Source organism: Microcebus murinus, chromosome 20 (assembly GCF_040939455.1).
Source record: "Microcebus murinus isolate Inina chromosome 20, M.murinus_Inina_mat1.0, whole genome shotgun sequence".
NCBI lineage: Eukaryota > Metazoa > Chordata > Mammalia > Primates > Cheirogaleidae > Microcebus > Microcebus murinus.
This window is the reverse complement of record NC_134123.1, coordinates 19,790,739-19,808,992: the sequence shown is the minus strand read 5'-3', so window position 1 is coordinate 19,808,992 and position 18,254 is coordinate 19,790,739. Positions and strand designations below refer to the sequence as shown.

The following is an 18,254-nucleotide window of genomic DNA, read 5'->3' as shown; positions in this document are numbered from 1 at the left end:
GGCACCCTAGCCTGGGCAACAGAGTGAGGCTCTGTCTCAAAAAAAAAAAAAAAAAAAATTATAATGCTTTGAGATTAACCATGACACTATTCAGGGAAGAGTAAGTGGAAAATACTTCAGTATTCCCTTCCATGTCAATTTCCCCACAGACTAAGACCCTGCTTAAAAAGCAATGCCTTGTAAGTTTAGAGATAAAATCAAGGTCAACTAGGATTAAATATTTAGAGAATTATCCAATCTCCCACTCAAAACATGTGTGAATAAGAAAAAACTAAAATGATCTAATATATATATATATATATATATATATATATATATATATATATATATTTTTTTTTTTTTTTAGACAGAGTCTCACTCTGTTGCCCTGGCTAGAGTGCCGTGGCATTAGCTTAGCTCACAGCAACCTCAAACTCCTGGGCTTGAGCAATCCTTTTGCCTCAGCCTCCCGAGTAGCTGGGACTACAGGCATGCACCACCATGCCCGGCTAATTTTTTCTATTTATTTTTAGTTGACCAATGAATTTCTTTCTATTTTTTAGTAGAGACGGGGTCTCGCTCTGGCTCAGTCTGGTTTTGAACTCCTGACTTGAGCGTTCCTCCCACCTCAGCCTCCCAGAGTGCTAGGATTACAGGCGTGAGCAACCCCACCCAGCCTGATCTACTATATTTATAAGAGAAAGAGGCAATATAGTATTTCATGGTTAAGAACCTGAGCTCTGGAATCAGACAGACTTTCACTGGAAACCCAGCTCTTGCCTGGGCAGCTTAATTAACCCAGCCGAGCCTCAGCTTCTCCTTCTGGAATATAAGGCTCCAGGAGAACCTATGTCAGGGCAGATGCCATGAAGAGTAAATTCCATGAATGCACAACAGTTCCCAGCACACAGTAAGTGCTTAGTAAGTATGAACTGCTCCAATCATCATGCTTTCACACTGTTGACACACTCCGATGTCTACCATCATATCAGCAAAAACATCTACTAGCTCTTTTAAGATCAAAGCAGTGTGTAAGATGCAAAGAAATGGAAAGAACTAAGCTCTTGACTTCAAGGACTTTCTCAGCTCTACTGCTGCCGTCTTCCATCGGCTGAACCAGGACAACAGTCTCCAAACCAGCCTCTCTCTGCCTCCAGGCTCATCACGCCCATCATGGCTCCTTCCAGCAGCAAGAGAGGACTTTCTACACACAAATCGGGATGTGATATTTCCATTCCTGAAAGCCTTTCCCACTGTCCTTAGATTTAAGTCTACACTCTTTAACACAGCAAAGGTCTGTTCCCTAACCTTCATTCAAACATGAAAGCCTCATCTTTCATCACTTGCCTCCTGCCCTCTTAACTCCTCCATGTAAGTTTCAGATAATCTAAATTTATTTCTACTTCCCCATCCTGGGCTGTTCTCTCAGTACAGATTTTCTGAACAGGCTGCCCCTGACTAGGAGCCACACCCCTCTTCCTCCATTAGCTGACTCCTACTAGACCAGGCGTCCTCAAATTACAGTCCGAGAGCCACATGCAGGTGTTTTTGCCCGTTTGTTTTTTTACTTCAAAATAAGACAGGCTGGGCATGGTGGCTCACGCTTGTAATCCTAGCACTCTGGGAGGCCGAGGCAGGCGGATTGCTTGAGGTCAGGAGTTCTAGACCAGCCTGAGCAAGACCCCACCTCTACTAAAAATAGAAAGAAATTAATTGGCCAACTAAATATATACATACAAAAAATTAGCCGGGCATGGTGGCGCATGCCTATAGTCCCAGCTACTAGGGAGGCTGAGGCAGTAGGATCGCTTGAGCCCAGGAGTTTGAGGTTGCTGTGAGCTAGGCTGACGCCACGGCACTCACTCTAGCCTGGGCACAAAGTGAAATTCTGTCTCAAAAAAAAATAAAATAAAAAATAAAAAAATGAGATTTGTGCAGTGTGCATAGGAATTTGTTCATAGTTTTTTTTAAACTATAGTCCGGCCCTTCAACAGTCTGAAGGACAGTGAACTGGCCCCCCGTTTAAAAAGTTTGAGGCCAGGCGCGGTGGCTCACGCTTGTAATCCTAGCACTCTGGGAGGCCGAGGCGGGCGGATTGCTCAAGGTCAGGAGTTCAAAACCAGCCTGAGCGAGACCCCGTCTCTACTATAAAAAAATAGAAAGAAATTAATTGGCCAACTAATATATATATATAAAAAATTAGCCGGGCATGGTGGCTCGTGCCTGTAGTCCCAGCAACTCGGGAGGCTGAGACAGCAGGATTGCTTGAGCCCAGGAGATTGAGGTTGCTGTGAGCTAGGCTGACGCCACGGCACTCACTCTAGCCTAGGTAAGAAAGCGAGACTCTGTCTCAAAAAAAATAAATAAATAAATAAATAAAATAAAATAAAAAGTTTGAGCATGGCCGGGCGCGGTGGCTCACGCCTGTAATCCTAGCACTCTGGGAGGCCGAGCCGGGTGGATTGCTCGAGGTGGGAGGTCAGGAGTTCAAAACCAGCCTGAGCAAGAGCAAGACCCCGTCTCTACTATAAATTGAAAGAAATTGGCCAACTAATATATATATATATATATATATATATATATATATATATATATATATATATATATAAAAAATTAGCCGGGCATGGTGGCGCATGCCTGTAGTTCCAGCTACTCGGGAGGCTGAGGCAGAAGGATTGCTTGAGCCCAGGAGTTTGAGGTTGCTATGAGCTAGGCTGACGCCACGGCACTCACTCTAGCCTGGGCAACAAGCGAGACTCTGTCTCAAAAAAAAAAAAAAAAGAAAAGAAAAGTTTGAGCACCCCTGCACTATACTTTCAGAACCTCAGTACAGACGTCACCTCCTCCAGGGAGCCTTCTCTCACCCACATCTTCTAAACACAGAGCAAAGGCACTGTCTCTGAGCTCACTCCTGTCCTGGCATGGAAAGTACAAGAGTGACTGTCAATCAGCCTCCTTCACCACAAGGTGATGGCAAGCACTGTGCCTTGTTCACCACCAGCTCCTCATCACAGAGCACACAACCTGGCATAAGGTAAATGCTTAATGTTTGCCATAAAAAGAAGTCAATAAGCCAAGAGCAAAAACAGCCATGATTCCCTTCATGCTTCGGTCACAGAAGAGCTTCAGCACAGCCAATGTGCACTGAAAGTGCCTCACCCTCTCTCGAGTTTGGTTTCAGAGGAGGCAAACAATTACTCCATTCCCTTCCTTGCCCAGAAAGGGACTACAAGCCCTTTATTCAACATGCATGAGAGTCACTACTTGAGTGAACAACATTCAGGTAAAGAAGCAGCCGGAGCTGAAGTTGGGCCAGATCTGGGCAGTGATGGGGAGATAATCTGCAGGCAACAGGGATTCTGCAGTGGCTTTGAGTCAGGGGGTGACATGACCACAGCTGTGCTTTAGTGAGATCGCTCAGGCAACAGATGATGGACTTGGGGGCAAAGACAAGAAGAAGGGGGTTGAGGTAAGAAGGGGGTCAAAGGGTCCAGGCAAGGGCTGAAGAGAGAATCGCCAGCACCTGCACAACAGTCCTGCTACAGGTAGGAAAATGGAGGAACAGTGAAGAAATACTAACAGCATTTTTTATTTTTGAATTGCCTTAAAATTTGCAAAGTGCTTCATTTATAACTGTGATTTTCAAGCCTGGCTACAGATTAGACTCATCAAGGGAGGTTTTTTTTTTGTTTTTTTTTTTTTTTTGAGACAGAGTCTCACTTGTTGCCCAGGCTAGAGTGAGTGCCATGGCATCAGCCTAGCTCACAGCAACCTCAATCTCCTGGGCTCAAGCAATCCTTCTGCCTCAGCCTCCCGAGTAGCTGGGACTACAGGCATGTGCCACCATGCCCGGCTAATTTTATATATATATATATTAGTTGGCCAATTAATTTCTTTCTATTTATAGTAGAGACGGGGTCTTGCTCTTGCTCAGACTGGTTTTGAACTCCTGACCTCGAGCAATCCGCCCGTCTCGGCCTCCCAGAGTGCTAGGATTACAGGCGTGAGCCACAGTGCCCGGCCAGGAGGTTTTTAAAAACACCAATTTCTAGGCCTTACCCCACACCAGAATGTAAACAGAATGTAAACTCCACGAGGGCAGGGATTTTGTCTGTTTGCTCTCTGTTGGAACAGTGCCTGGCACATGCATGATGCTGAGGAAATATTTGTTGAAGGAATGATTGTACAATTATTAACTGAGTTCCAAGGAATGTACCAAGCTCCTGTTGCCAGGAGCTTACATTTTTCTCACAATAAGTAAACCCTTCATATTTCTAAAGCACTACCAATAATACATGTCTGCATGACAACTGGAAGCTACTCAATGCAGGAGGAAAAGAGAGCGGCCTTAGGCAGTGTCAAATGAAGTGACAAGAAGAAATTTAGGGACATGGGCAGATGGACAGGATCAAACTCTACCCCTGTGAGATTGTGAGGTAATCACATTGTAAGGGTTCAAGTGAGAAAGCAGCTATAAACTATCCAGCTACCTGCCCTGAATATTTGAACGAAACCCAAAGACACATACATATCTATTATTTTTTTTCTGACAATTTTTTCAATGTATCTTTTCTAGCTTGGTGCTAAGCAATTCCTTATTTTATATCTGAAAAACAGTGCCACATGAAAATGGATGAAATCTATCAGGTCACACATCAAGGAACCACTTTATTTAGAACAGGGAGCCCTCAGTTCTTGGAAAGAATCACAAAAGTAGCATAGAATCACAAAATCTTGGGGTATCCTTTATATCAGCTCCCCTCAATCATATCACCAACTAGTGGTCATCCGGCCTATACATAAATTTTTCAATGACAGACAACTCAGCACTCTCAAGACAGATCTGGACAATCGTAGCTACCACAGTGGTTCTTTATATCAAGTTCAGAATCTGCCTCACTGTCACCATGGGTTCTAGCTTTGCCTTCTGGAATAATACACCCCACTGGGCTCATCTCATCCTTCCATCTGGCACATTCCCCAAATACAAGAGAACAGATTGTTCTTCCTAAACATTTCTTCTCCAGCTTCACCCACTTCAATCACTCCTTCTTGTATTTATGACTGTCAGGGGCCATAGGTTCCTGATCCTAAGGCTATGACAAGCATTTGCAGCACTGTCCCAACTATGGACTCTAGGGATGGGGCAGGGCCAGTGCAAGAATTTGACAAATATGCCTATGTGAAGTGAGAGTACTTGTGGTAACCTTAGCCTCTACCCGAGTTTCTCAACAGTGCACTACTGACATATGGGGCCAGATAAATCTTTCTTGTGAGGGGTTGTCCTGAACATTGTATGATTTGAGCAGCTTCCAGTAGCATTTCCCCATATGAGACAACTAAAAATGTCTCCAGCCATTGTCAAATCTGTATGTGGACCTGGGGGGGAGAGGAGGAAAGAAGGAGCTAAATCACCCTCACCTAGAACCACCACTATATCCAATGACTGTTCACTCATCACTACTAAAAACTCTCTCCTTCACTGGTTTAACTGGCAACTCTCCAAAAAGTTTACTCATGTATCACAATGGTACTTTTAAAAATCTGTAATCTTTATAACGCTATTTGACGAACTAAAACCCTTTCTCCAGATGTTAAGAACCTCCTAGGTAGTTAATCCATAAACATTTACCTTATCTCTCACCCCAAACACGACAAACTACAGAGAAGATCAGACACCCATTTTTCAGATCTGTTCAAGACGTACAAATGGTGTAGTTCTTTTTTTTTTAATTACAATCTGAAAACTTAAGTAAAATATTCTGCCTGACCAGGGCTGTGTGAGATAAGCCACATACCCAATCACTTCATAGGGGTAGCAGGACCTTCCTTACTGCTATTCAAACAACTTAGGTATCTCACTGGGAAGGTAGTGGAGGTGAGCGGGCTGCAAAAGTGGTGAATTCAGGATGAGAAGTTGGGAGGAGTGACAAGAGAGTGGAGAGTGAACCTTGGCTGAAAAGTAAGGACAACAGTGTGAAGAAGAGATGAGTCTGCTAGAAAGAAAGCCTTAAGACCTTACCTCTCACTTGTGAGAGAAAGTTGAAGGCCACCTGCTTGCACGCTTGGCTCTCAGCCAGAGGGGCGGGGGTGCGGAGCCTAGATCTCGGACTCTCCACCCTTATCTAAGCCCCTAGGCCTGACCCTTCATTCAGACTTTCAAAACGCGTATTACCCGGCCTTGTGCAGGAACCACGTCTGGAAAACACTGCCGCACCCTAGGAGTTTACTGAGAAGCCCCACACTGGACAGGCTATCACAGGGACAATGAGAAACGACAAAGAAGAATCGCAAGGACCAGGTACTCCATCGCCAGAGGCACTCCGCCCTCCTGGTCTATGGGGTCAAGACCCTACCGCTGCCTCATATCGCCGGCCCCGATCCTGCCTCCACCGCTCTCTCCCCTTCCCAAGGTTGGCCCAGGTCTGTAAGTCGCCATCCGGTGTACGAACCTACAGACTCGCAGCTGAACTCTGAAGATTTTCCCTCCTTCCTCACGCTTCTCCAGTTCCTCAAGCCTTACTGAGCCGCGCCAGCCACCGTACGCGAGGCGGCGGCGCGTCCGTAACGTCACTACTGTGCGCCTCTCCCTCAGAAAGCGAATATGGCTCTAGCACGGCGGTTGCGGCTGCTATCCCTTACGACTCGGTTGCTACTGGATCCCCGAAGGAACCTGGCTGTCCGCGGTCCCGACGAGCCCCTGCCGGTGGTGCGCATTCCGGTGGCTCTACAGCGGCGGCAGGAACAGCTGCAGAGCAGGCGGCGGAGCTGCCGGACGCCGGTGCTAGTGCGACCTGGACCGTTGCTGGTCTCGGCGCGGCGGCCAGAGTTTAACCAGCCGGCGCGCCTCACGCTGGGCCGCTGGGAGTGCGCGCCGCTCGCCTCGCGTGGCTGGAGGAGTCGGCGCGCGCGTCGGGACCACTTCTCCATCGAGCGCGCGCAATGCGAGACGCCAGCGCTGCGGAACGTCTCGTCCGAGGAGCGCAGCTTCGCGGACCTGGGTCTGGAGCCCCATGTGCTGCGCGCACTCCAGGAGGCTGCGCCCGAAGTGGTTCGGCCCACAACCGTGCAGTCGAGCACCATCCCCCCGCTACTTCGCGGCCGCCACATCCTCTGCGCCGCGGAAACTGGCAGTGGCAAGACTCTCAGCTACCTACTACCACTGCTTCAACGGCTTGTGGGCCGGACAAGCCGGAGAAGCCTGGACTCCCACCGTACCCCTGCTCCCCGAGGCCTGGTCCTTGTGCCTTCCCGAGAATTAGCCGAACAGGTGCGGGCGGTGGCCCAGCCCTTGGGCAGCTCCTTGGGCCTGCAGGTGCAAGAACTAATGGGGGGCCATGGCATGCGTAGGATCAGGCTGCAGCTATCCAAACCGTCTTCAGCAGATGTGCTAGTAGCCACTCCCGGGGCTCTGTGGAAGGCTCTGAAAGGTCGACTGATCAGCCTGGAGTGGCTCTCCTTCTTGGTGTTGGATGAGGCAGACACACTGCTGGATGAAAGTTTCCTGGAATTGGTGGACTACATCTTAGAGAAGAGCCATATAGCAGAAGGCCCAACTGACTTGGAAGACCCCTTCAATCCCAAAGCTCAGTTAGTACTGGTGGGAGCCACATTTCCCGAAGGTGTAGGCCAGTTGCTGAGTAAGGTTGCCAGCCCAGACTCTCTCACCACCATCACCAGCTCCAGGCTCCACTGTATCATGCCTCATGTCAAACAGACATTTATGAGGTTGAAGGGAACAGAGAAGGTGACTGAGCTGGTGCAGATCCTCAAGCATCATGACAAAGACAGGACTCAACCCTCAGGAGCTGTCCTGGTGTTCTGTAATAGCTCTAGCACTGTGAACTGGCTGGGATATATTCTGGATGACCACAAAATCCAACACTTAAGGCTGCAGGGGCAAATGCCAGCCTCAATGAGGGTAGGCATCTTCCGATGCTTCCAGAAGGGCTCCCGAGACGTACTTCTCTGCACAGACATAGCCTCTCGGGGCCTGGACAGCATACGTGTGGAGCTGGTTATCAATTACGATTTTCCTCTCACGTTGCAAGATTACATCCACAGAGCAGGGAGGGTGGGCCGTGTGGGGAGTGAGGTTCCAGGCACTGTCATCAGCTTTGTAACCCATCCCTGGGATGTGAGCCTGGTTCAGAAGATTGAGCTGGCAGCTCGCCGAAGGAGAAGCCTTCCAGGACTAGCATCCTCAGTGAGAGAGCCGTTGCCTCAGCAAAGCTGATTTTGGCTAGCTTAAAAGTGCTGCCGGAACAGGGATCTTTCCCAGTGTCCTGAGCATGTAAGCACATGTCTCAGTTGGAGGCTCCGGGCTGCCCTGTCACCTCCATGAGGGCCAGATGAGCTGGTATATGACTGGGAAAGGTAAGCTACTGAGCATGGCTCTCTGTAGTCTTTCACATGACACATGAAAAATAAACTGGATTTTTTTTACTTTGTATCATGTCATAATTTCTAATAATGATGTTTTTATGTATCTCCCCTAATAATAATTACCACTGGGGCAGCATTCAGTGGTTTCTAAGGATTCACACCCCAAAACTCCACATTTGGGATAGAGGCTTTTTTACTTGATGTTTTAATTTGTAAACATTTAGGTTTTATCTCCTGCCCTCCAAAAGGTATGTGTGTTAAGCCCCCAGGGGCAGGGAAGTGGGATGTGACTAACAACAGAATTTTTCCTCATCAACAATACGCAAGGCAATCTTGGGCACTCTTGGTGAAATCACTCTGAGAAGTACTGACACAGAAGTTTTGCTTGTGTACTTCCAGGTTCTGCCTTCTATCCCAACTCTCAGTGGTCGAGGAAGGGGGGTGATGATTTAACTGTTTTACAAAACTGGCAAAATAGCACATAGTATTCTCTTACTGTCTCCTGGCTGCCAAGGTCTGGCATTTTATAAGCTTTCCTTGGAGTAAAGAACAGTTGAGGGCTGGGCATGGTGGCTCACGCCTGTAATCCTAGCACTCTGGGAGGCCAAGGCCGATTGCTTGAGGTCAGGAGTTTGAAACCAGCCTGAGCAAGAGTGAGACCCCATCTCTACTATAAATAGAAATTAATTGGCCAACTAATATATATAGAAAAAAAAATTAGCCGGGCATGGTGGCACATGCCTGTAGTCCCAGCTACTTGGGAGGCTGAGGCAGGAGGATTGCTTGAGTCCAGGAGATTGAGGTTGCTGTGAGCTAGGCTGACGCCACAGCACGCACTCTAGCCTGGGCAACAAAGTGAGACTCTGTCTCAAAAAAAAAAAAAAAAAGAACAGTTGAGAATCAAATATATTCTACAACACAAAAATAATTTGCATGCTGAAAAGGATAAGGTAGCACAGGACAGAAACAGACCCAAGGCAGCATTTGCCAAAAGAGAATATTGCACTAAATGTGCAATTACAGTTCTTCTCATATGAAGATACTGAGACTCAAGGGATTAAAGAACATGGTCAAGATCACACAAGTAAGTAGGATTGAATCTTTGCACCAAATGTTCTGGTTTTTTTTTTTTTTTTTTTTTGAGACAGAGTCTCACTGTTGCCTGGGCCAGATTGCTGTGGCATCAGCCTAGCTCACACACAGCAACCTCAAACTCCTGGGCTCAAGCAATCCTTCTGCCTCAGCCTCAGCCTCCTGAGTAGCTGGGACTACAGGCATGTGCCACCATGCCTGGCTAATTTTTTCTATGTATTTTTAGTTGGCCAATTAATTTCTATTTTTATAGTAGAGATGGAGTCTCGCTCTTGCTCAGGCTGGTTTAGAACACCTGACCTTGAGCGTTTCTCCCACCTCAGCCTCCCAGAATGCTAGGATTACAGGTGTGAGCCACCACGCCTGGCCAAAGGTTCTGTTCTTAACTACCATGCTAGCTTTTCTCAAATATGATTCTTGTGTAAAATAACTATCCATCTCTCTTTTTCTTTTTTTTTTTAGCCTGGTGTAGATTTTAGTCGTGCCTGCTTTGACTCTCCCAATTTAGATAATTTGGTCACTCTATCCATGGATCACTATAATAGAACTGCCCAGGAAATAAAAGTGCAGATTCCTAGATCCCACTCCAGATGGGAGTTAGCTGAGAGCTGGACCAAGAATCCTATTTCTGTAAGCTCTCCAGGGGATTCTCAGGGCCTCCTAAATTGATAAACCATTTCTATGCTGTGCTGCTTTCACCAGAGTCCCAGTCAGGTCCTGGTGAGGTCTTAGTCCGGAACCCTCCCCCTTCAAATTTTACCTCCTACTATTCCCCCCAGACAGACTGCTCCAATTGGGCCTCAACTTCTGTTCTAACATACCACATTAATTCAAGCAACTTGTGCTATGGTGCTATGATAGGAAGCTGCTATGATTCTCAACCAGAGTTGCCCAACCTCCAGAATAGTTCGGGTAGTGTCTACTACCTGGGTGCATCCCCTTTGCAATACAATATTCCATGTTTGCTTTTTCAAGACCAGTAACAAGGAGGCCCCCTCTCTTTTTGCCAGAAAGTTCTTGGCCACAATGAACCAAAGGCCGCTCCTAGTGTGGGCCTGAGCAGGCTAAGGGCAGAATTGTCTGTTTCCTCCTGTGAGTCGGACTGAATGCTCTCTCAGTAACACCACTGCACAGTGTGGACCCCGCTCTCCTCATGGGCTCCTCCTGAGCCATACCTCATCCTGTCATGGTGAGGGGACTTCTTGATGTTGTTTGCCTTTTTTGAAGAGAGGAAAGTGTATCATAAGGTTGTCATTTTGTATTGTTAACTTGTCATGAATTTGTTTTGAATTTCATGTTTCAGGTTCACTAAGCCTAAGCAACATAGTTAGGCCCTATCTATACAAAAAATACATAAATTAATCATGTGCAGTGGCCTGCACCTGTAGTCCCAGCTACTCAGGAGGCTGAGGCAGAGGATCACTTGAGCTGAACAGTTTGAGGTTGCAGTGAGGTATGATGATGCCACCACACTCTAGCCTGAGCAACAGAGCGAGACTCTGTCTCAAACAAAACAAAAACCTCCATCATTCCCACCTTGTGAAGTCAAATTTGAGACCCTTGTTTTTGCCTTGGAGCACCTTTAACATCTGCCCCAGTGTTCATCACTTTGAAATGTGATGAGCTTGTCCTCACACTCCTATCACTTATAAGTCTGGACCCACACATGAAACCCTACTGTTGAGCACAATGCCTCTCTACTGCCTGTGTGGCCTTGGCAAGGCTCCCAACCTCTTGGGTTTTTTGAGACCTCAGTTGCAAAAATTTGATGGTTCTATGAATTTACATTTGGGGCAGAACAAGGTTGAGTAGAGCTTTCCTGTGCTTTTATTTCCCCCAGTGGGAATGTCTGCCCTCTCCTTTCCATGAGTCCAGATCTCACTTGCCCTTCAGGTGCACCTACAAGGAGCCTGCCCTCATCCCCCAGTCCATCTAAATCTCTGCCTCTTCAACTGTTGAATGCTTAGGGTGAGGGCCATGCAAGCTACCTGCCTGTTAGTGTAATCTTTCCTCTCTGGCCAATGTCAGAATTTGAGTGTCTCTTGCTCTCCTGGGGTCACTGGGGCTGTCCCTGCCAACCCACAGGTGTGCTCTACAGGGAGTGGTTACTTGACTAGGGCGTGGGTACAGAGGGCCAGATGTGAGGGCCCAGGCAGGGTTCCTCTCTGCCTCTGCCCTACTCTCCACAAAACTCAAGGGCCTAAAGCCTGCCCCCCCTACTCACAGATTGCTTATGTGACCTCACTGGGCAGTGATGACCTCACAGGCCTTCTCAGGTTCCATGTCAGGGTAACTATGGAAATGTGATACCCTTGGGGAAACTGCCCTCCCATTTCTCTTCGAGATACCAATCTGTTTGGTTGCCTGAGAGAGAATGTCTGACCGGATCTTGTACATTAACTCTAACTTGTCCTCTGTCCCCTGGGAGGGCTGCATGGCAGGTAGGCATCTGGACAGGAGGCACTGGTGTGCACACAACCTCACCTGGCTGCCACTTTTGGGTTTTCCCACCATGCCAGAACATCTCTAGCCATAAGTAGTAGCAATGGCCTGTGGCCCCCTCAGGGACCCACAGTGTTCTTGCTGAGGGCAAGTGAAATGCCAGCTCTGAGCCAGTGTTCCTAAAGGATCTCATCTTTTCAAATTCAGCCTTCCCTTTTGAACCACAAGATGCTTCCAGTCAGACCCTTTCCTGATTGGCCTCTTAGCAAAAGCCAAATGTGTTTTTGTGGGCAAGTGACAAATGAAGCAGTTTGAGGCAGAGCTATCAAGGGACACTCATGAACCTGCCCCCAGACCCAGGCACCTTTGCTGTGCTGTCCTGAAGACACATCCCAGTCTGAGCCCTGGGGACAAGGCTAACATCACTTAGCTGGGAAGAAGGGAGAGCCAAGGGTAGCGTTGTAGCACTGCTGAGACTGGAGGCCTGAGGAAGGGGTGTCCCAGGAGGTTGGGTAGATGTGACAAGGTTCTGTGAGCCTAGACATTGTACCCAGAGGCTGGCTTTGACCCTCCTGGTCACTCTGCCTCAGCATTTGGCCTTCAGACAGTGTGAGAAAATCTAGATAAAAGTATCCGAGGGCTGGAGTTCAGTGTGGGGGAAACAGGCTGTATGAATGAGGCCCAAGAGGAGATGGCAAGGTGGGAGGGGTTCTTGCCTGATTTGTATTAGACCATTGATCCAAAACATGAAAACCACTTCCATGAAATCCTCAGAAGTGACAGACCTTAAGAATGTTTCCTTGGTTGTGGAAGGGAGAAACCGAGGGGGTCCTGACTTCATTTATTTTGAGGTTCCACTGTTCTCTCCGGGAATGGGGAGGACATCCTGGTCTGCTGCTGCCACAGGCTCCAGAGAATTGCTTTTGCAGCCAGTGTCCTGTCTCTAGGGAACACATAGAAGTGACAGACTAAGGCTGTGTTTGGGATGCCAAGCAGATGAGAGGACTTCAGCCAGGTGGAGGAAGAGAGATGAGAGAGGGGACATCCTGGCAGCACAGTGTACACAGCAGACATGACTGATCAGTTCTGCTTTTCCTTTCCAGCACCACTGCCCCCCGCTTGTCCGCCTCTACATGGCTACTACCACCTCCTCTACCGAGGGTGTGGAGAAGCCCAGGTGGGCTGGCATGGGGAGACGTACTGCCTGGTTGGCGGCTACCGGCTCTTTGGGGATGCTCCTTTGGCCACACCAGCAAAGGCCGAAGCAGAGAAGCCAGCCCCCAGAGTCCCTAGCCCACCTCCCAAGAAACGCCGGGCTCCCAAGAGACACCGGGCTGTGAAGGAAGGAGAGAAAGACCTAGGCTGCCCTAGCCCCAAAATTCGGCGTGTGCAGCATCGCGCCAGGAGGCTGGCCCGTAAGAAGGTTACTGGCTGAGCTGCTCCATAAAAAGGGCAAATGTTGAGCTCCCTGAAACACCTAAGGCCTCTTCTGCAGTGACCTCCACATTCCACTACTGGAGATACAAGCTCAGCCATCTGCCTAAGCCTTTCTGAGCCAGGAGCCCCTTTCCATCCTAACTGGCCCTGCACAAGGAGCCTCAGAAACTGAGGCTGCTTTGAACATCCAGGGCCAAAGCTGACCTGGAAGAACATCTAATGGTCCTCTACTCAATCCTCTCGAGTTCCTCCTGGGGCAGAGAAAGAAAAGTCTGCACCCTGCTAGCCGAGGACTCAGGTGCAGAGAGAGGGTGCAGAGCAGCCCAGCAGGGGCTGGTCCACCAGATGAGCTCCTGCTCTGAGTCACTGCCAGCAACCACCAGCACAGACCAAGACGGATCAGACTTCCTGAAACTGGAAGAAGAAAATAGGGCTAACCACAGCAGGAGAGAACTTTCTGCCTGGGGTCTCAGGAGACAGAATAGAGAGATGCAGGGAGACCTGCTGCCTGGAGCAGGAACAATAGGGAGAAAGTCAAGCAACACCCTGAGGCTCACAGGCTCCTCTATTCCCAGCCCTTTATGGCCCCACTGGCCTCCCTACTGCTCAATAAAATTATTTTCTCTAACAGTGTTTGACTTGCAATTCAGCTTTGGTCCAAGACCAAGCCCCAACCAAGCCCTGTTCCCTTGAAGTACATTCCTACATGGAACACCTGGTCCTGTTAAGACCTTTGGCCTTCGAAGAGGACCCTTGGGTGCAGCTTCTGTATGATTCCTGCAATGACAGCAGAACCTGGACAGATTCTTTAAGAAATGGAGAGCCTGATGAATGCCTCCCACTGTGTGTGTGTGTGTGTGTGTGTGTGTGTGTGTGTGTGTGCACGCGCGCGCGCAGGCGTGTGTGGAGAGGAGGAACAAGACTAAGAATCTTCTGTTTCATCTATCAGCCACTCATCCACCCATTCATCAGTTGAAGTATCTATTGAGTGCCTGGTACATACCAGCCTCTGTGCTAGTTGCTGAGGATATATTGGTGAATGAGATGATCCAAGCCCCTCTCCTTAAGGTACCCACAAACTAAAGGAACAAACAAGTAAACAATATAATTTCAGGTGATTATAATTGCTATAAAAAATAGGCCGGGCACGGTGGCTCACGCCTGTAATCCTAGCACTCTGGGAGGCTTAGGCGGGTGGATCGCTCGATGTCAGGAGTTTGAAACCAGCCTGAGCAAGAGCTAGACCCCGTCTCTACTATAAATAGAAAGAAATTAATTGGTCAACTAATATATATAGAAAAATTAGCCGGGCATGGTGGCGCATGCCTGTAGTCCCAGCTACTTGGGAGGCTGAGGCAGAAGGATTGCTTGAGCCCAGGAGTTTGAGGTTGCTGTGAGCTAGGCTGACACCACAGCACTCTGTCTAGCCTGGACCACAAAGCGAGACTCTGTCTCAAAATAAATAAAGTAGAATAAGAGGATACAGTGATGAGGGCCATTATGACCACAAGGTGGTCAGGGACGGCTTCTCTGAGGAAGTGACATTTCAGCAGAGATGCAAGTGAAGTAGTCATGGGAGGAGCTGGAGGGAGAACATTCCTGGAGGAAACAGCAAGTGTAAAGGCCCTGAGGCGGGAATGAGACTGACCTGTTCTAAGACCAGCAGAAAGGCTAAAGTGGCCAGAGAGGAAAGATGGAGAAGGCTCAGGAGTGCAGATCTTGTTTTCAGTGAGATGGGAAGTCATGGGAGCATTTAAACAGGACAGGAGAGTGATCCGATATAGATGCTTAAAAGATCAATCTTGACTGCTGTGTGCTGTGGCAGTGAGGTGCTCTCTCTCAGAGCACCTCTGAGAGTCAGTGGAATGTCTCTCTCAGCAGTTAAGGGGACAGTTGGTCCTGGGGAGTGGGGGTGGGGGAGGGATCAGAGAAGAAACAGCACAGAGTTTGGGCTTGTGTCCCAGGCCCACCTGACCCAGCGGCCCAGAAAGAAGGTGGCTTTGTCAGCAACTCATAGCCCCAGGCCCCAGGTGAAGCCACCAACCATGTGGACAGCAAACTTGTCCTCAGGGGCCACAGCAGCAAGACTGTAGCTTCTCTCCCTGACATGCACACCCACAAGGCCAGGAAAGGTCCTGATAACGTCAGAAGTTTCCCTAACCTGGGTTCCAGGAAAGAGGCACAGGTCCTGGGGCTCCCAGGGTGTCCCCACTGGGAATCTGCACTAACCTACCACAGTTTCTTTCTGATATTTGCTGTGACTCAGGAAGATCTGTGGTTACTGGAGGGGTCACATAGCGTAGCAATTCCCAAACATGAGACACAGGCTCATCTGGGCTCTTAGGAAAGATCGATCCCTAACTCCCACACCAGTCCCTGTAAATTTTTAGGGTGAAGCCTAGAAATCTGCAATTTTAGAAGCTTCCCACAACTACCAGTATACAGGAAAACAAGGGAGAACATGTTAAATGACATGAAGGGATGTAATCAGAAAACTCCAAAACATAACTCTAAAGGACAAGGACATGATGTTTTTAACAAATAAATTGCAAGGAAAAAAAAGGGAAGAGGAACCTACACATAGGTGCTAACAACCACCTACAATGTGGGAGGTCTTCTCTCCATCATAATTCAAACAAATCAATTATGATATTGAACAGAGGGAGCCTACCCAGGACTTTCCCCAGTCCCCCAAAAATACAGGCAGGAGGTAGAAATTCCTCAATTATCTCCCAATTGGACCAGATGCCCAATGACAGCAGGCTCAGGTCCAAGTTTCTCACTCTGTACCCCTAATCCCTGGCCACCTCCAGGCTGTAGGTTAAGCCCACCTGTGGGCAGCCAGGGAAGTTGCTGGGAGCCAGGCTCTGGGATGGGTCTCTTCAGGAGCTCAGACATATCCTCCCTCCCAGGGAGGACTTAGAGTCCCTGTCTATGTAATGAGACTGGGCAGCTTGGTCTCATGCAGGAGGCTGCAGAGGTCTGGCTCTGTCCTTTAGGGGTGTTCATCCAGAAGGGCACGCTGGAAGGGGATAAGCTGGGCTTTGCAGTGTAACTAGGAGTTCACCTGTTTGACAATGCAGGGAAGGGCATTCCACATAGACGGAACAGCATGAGCAAAGGAAGGCCCTGCCCTTTCTTCTCCTTTTCCTTTCCCTACTGGCAATAAGCCACCTTCCATCTGTGGTAATACACCTTACATCATCTTGGCCGAGTTGTTTCTCCATTCTAAGTCTCAGTTTCTCTACCTGTACAATAAGAATGATGACAGTGATGATGATGATGACAGTAAAGAAGTCCAGAAAGAGTCTTGTCTGGGCCAAATTTGAGATTCTGATAGGCAGCATTAGGTGACTCCTGTACTGGGTCATCTGGCATCCCTGTTTTGGGGGAGTGACCAGGGCTTAATCTGGTCCACTACTGGGCTTTAGACATATGTAGACAAGTTTGACAAGTGACACCACATGAGGACAAGTGGGCGTCCTCAGAGGTTGGATCACAGAGTGAGGCCCAGGTCCTGGAGAGAGGAGGGGCCTGGTGTACGGAGCTGGCCCAGAGCTGGGCCTATGCTGGAAAGCAGAGATGGAAGTTCTGGGCATAGCCGGGCCTGAACTGACCTCCCAGCCCACAAGAGGCAGGAAAGGGCACCTTCTCAGGTGGAAGAATCCTCTCATTGTCCTGAGACCCTAGGCCAAGCGACTCCACTGTCACGGGCCCCCCTACCTGAGTACAACAGTATCAAAATGGGGGGAGTTACCCTTGTCCATTCCAAAGGTATCAAAGGCAGCAGCTGCAGACCCAGGAGAGTGTGTGTCTGTCAGGGTGATGCCATCAAGGAAACTTCTGGGCTTTCGTATCAACAGATTCACAGATGACCAACGCTGTGGAGGTCTAGAGGCCAGTTCCTGGATTGGGTGGGAGGGAGTGTAGCCAAGACCAAGTCATGATGGTAAGTACAGATAGGACCCTTTCTGGGAGGGACTCAGCCTGGGTGCTTGGCCACCTTTGTGTCCACATGTTGGTGTCATGTGGATTCAATGATAACTCTGAGAGCCCCTTCACACCCTGAGGCTCCCAAACATACTTCCTGGTGACTTGCAGGTGACTTTCAGTTCCCAGAGACACCACCTGATGGGTGTTCACGTGGCAGACTTCTCAGCCCCTCTCTTCTGCAGCCAGCATTGCTTCGTTACATGGGGACAGAAGGTCACGTTTGAAGCAAGTAGTAGTTTCCAATTCCCAGCCTTTTCTCTCCTCAAATAAAATCCTGTCCTTATACCAGGACTGAGAGGCTTCAGAAGATCACTCCTTCCTTCCCAGGCACACTGGAAGTGAGTGAGCTGGGTTTTGCAGGATAACTAGGAGTTCAGGAGTTCACCTGTCCCTCTTGAGACCCTCCATAGCTCAGTGCTCTGTCAGGAGTCACTCCTTCCCCAAAATTCTCCACCCCTTTTGTCTTTTCTTTTTTAGAAAACTTATATTGAAGCATAACATACATATAAAAAGGTGCACACACTGTACACATGGAGCTCAACAAATTCTCAAAAAGGGAACACAAAGTATGTAATCAGCACCAAGACCAAGAAAGAGACCACTACGAGCCCCTGGATGCCCCTCATGCTCACTCCAGTTATCCCATAAAGGTTTTGAGGGTTAGGGTCAAGACATGAGAACCCCAGGAGTGGGACAGGACTTTGCCAAAGAGCAACCTGTGGGCATGTCACTTCATTGAGCAAAAGCTGCCAACCTTGAGGGGGATATTCCACCCGATCAGAAAGGTCTGCAAATGGACTCTGGCATAAACCTGAGGGCTACAGCCTGGAAGTTTGCAAAGGGAATCCAATGATCAAAGGATCTCATCCCAGCAGATAAGAGCAGTTTGCTATTCTAAGCCTGAGGCAATGTTCCTATCTCTCTCC

The 18,254-nt window shown here is 48.6% G+C and overlaps 2 protein-coding genes across 5 annotated transcripts in view; one reads left to right on the top strand and one right to left on the bottom strand.

Moving 5' to 3' along the window:
* Window positions 1-18,254, bottom strand: part of DUS2 (dihydrouridine synthase 2) — a 70,554-nt gene that overhangs the window by 33,576 nt on the left and 18,724 nt on the right. For 2 of the 4 annotated variants that reach the window (XM_012742339.3, XM_012742340.3), the window contains exon 1: window positions 6,432-6,570. The exons of the other annotated variants lie outside the window; for them this stretch is intronic. The gene's annotated coding sequence lies outside the window, so the exon portion shown is untranslated. Of the gene's footprint in view, window positions 1-6,431; window positions 6,571-18,254 lie in introns of those variants that run through there. 4 annotated transcript variants of the gene reach the window in all.
* On the top strand, window positions 6,569-8,429 carry DDX28 (DEAD-box helicase 28). Its single transcript, XM_012742334.3, has one exon. It carries the CDS (start codon window positions 6,584-6,586, stop codon window positions 8,213-8,215), a length of 1,632 nt encoding a protein of 543 aa, XP_012597788.2. The 5' UTR covers window positions 6,569-6,583; the 3' UTR covers window positions 8,216-8,429.

What these genes read in the sequence shown, in the direction of transcription:
- DDX28 (XM_012742334.3), top strand. Translation starts at nt 6,584, where the DNA reads ATGGCTCTAGCACGGCGGTTGCGGCTGCTATCCCTTACGACTCGGTTG.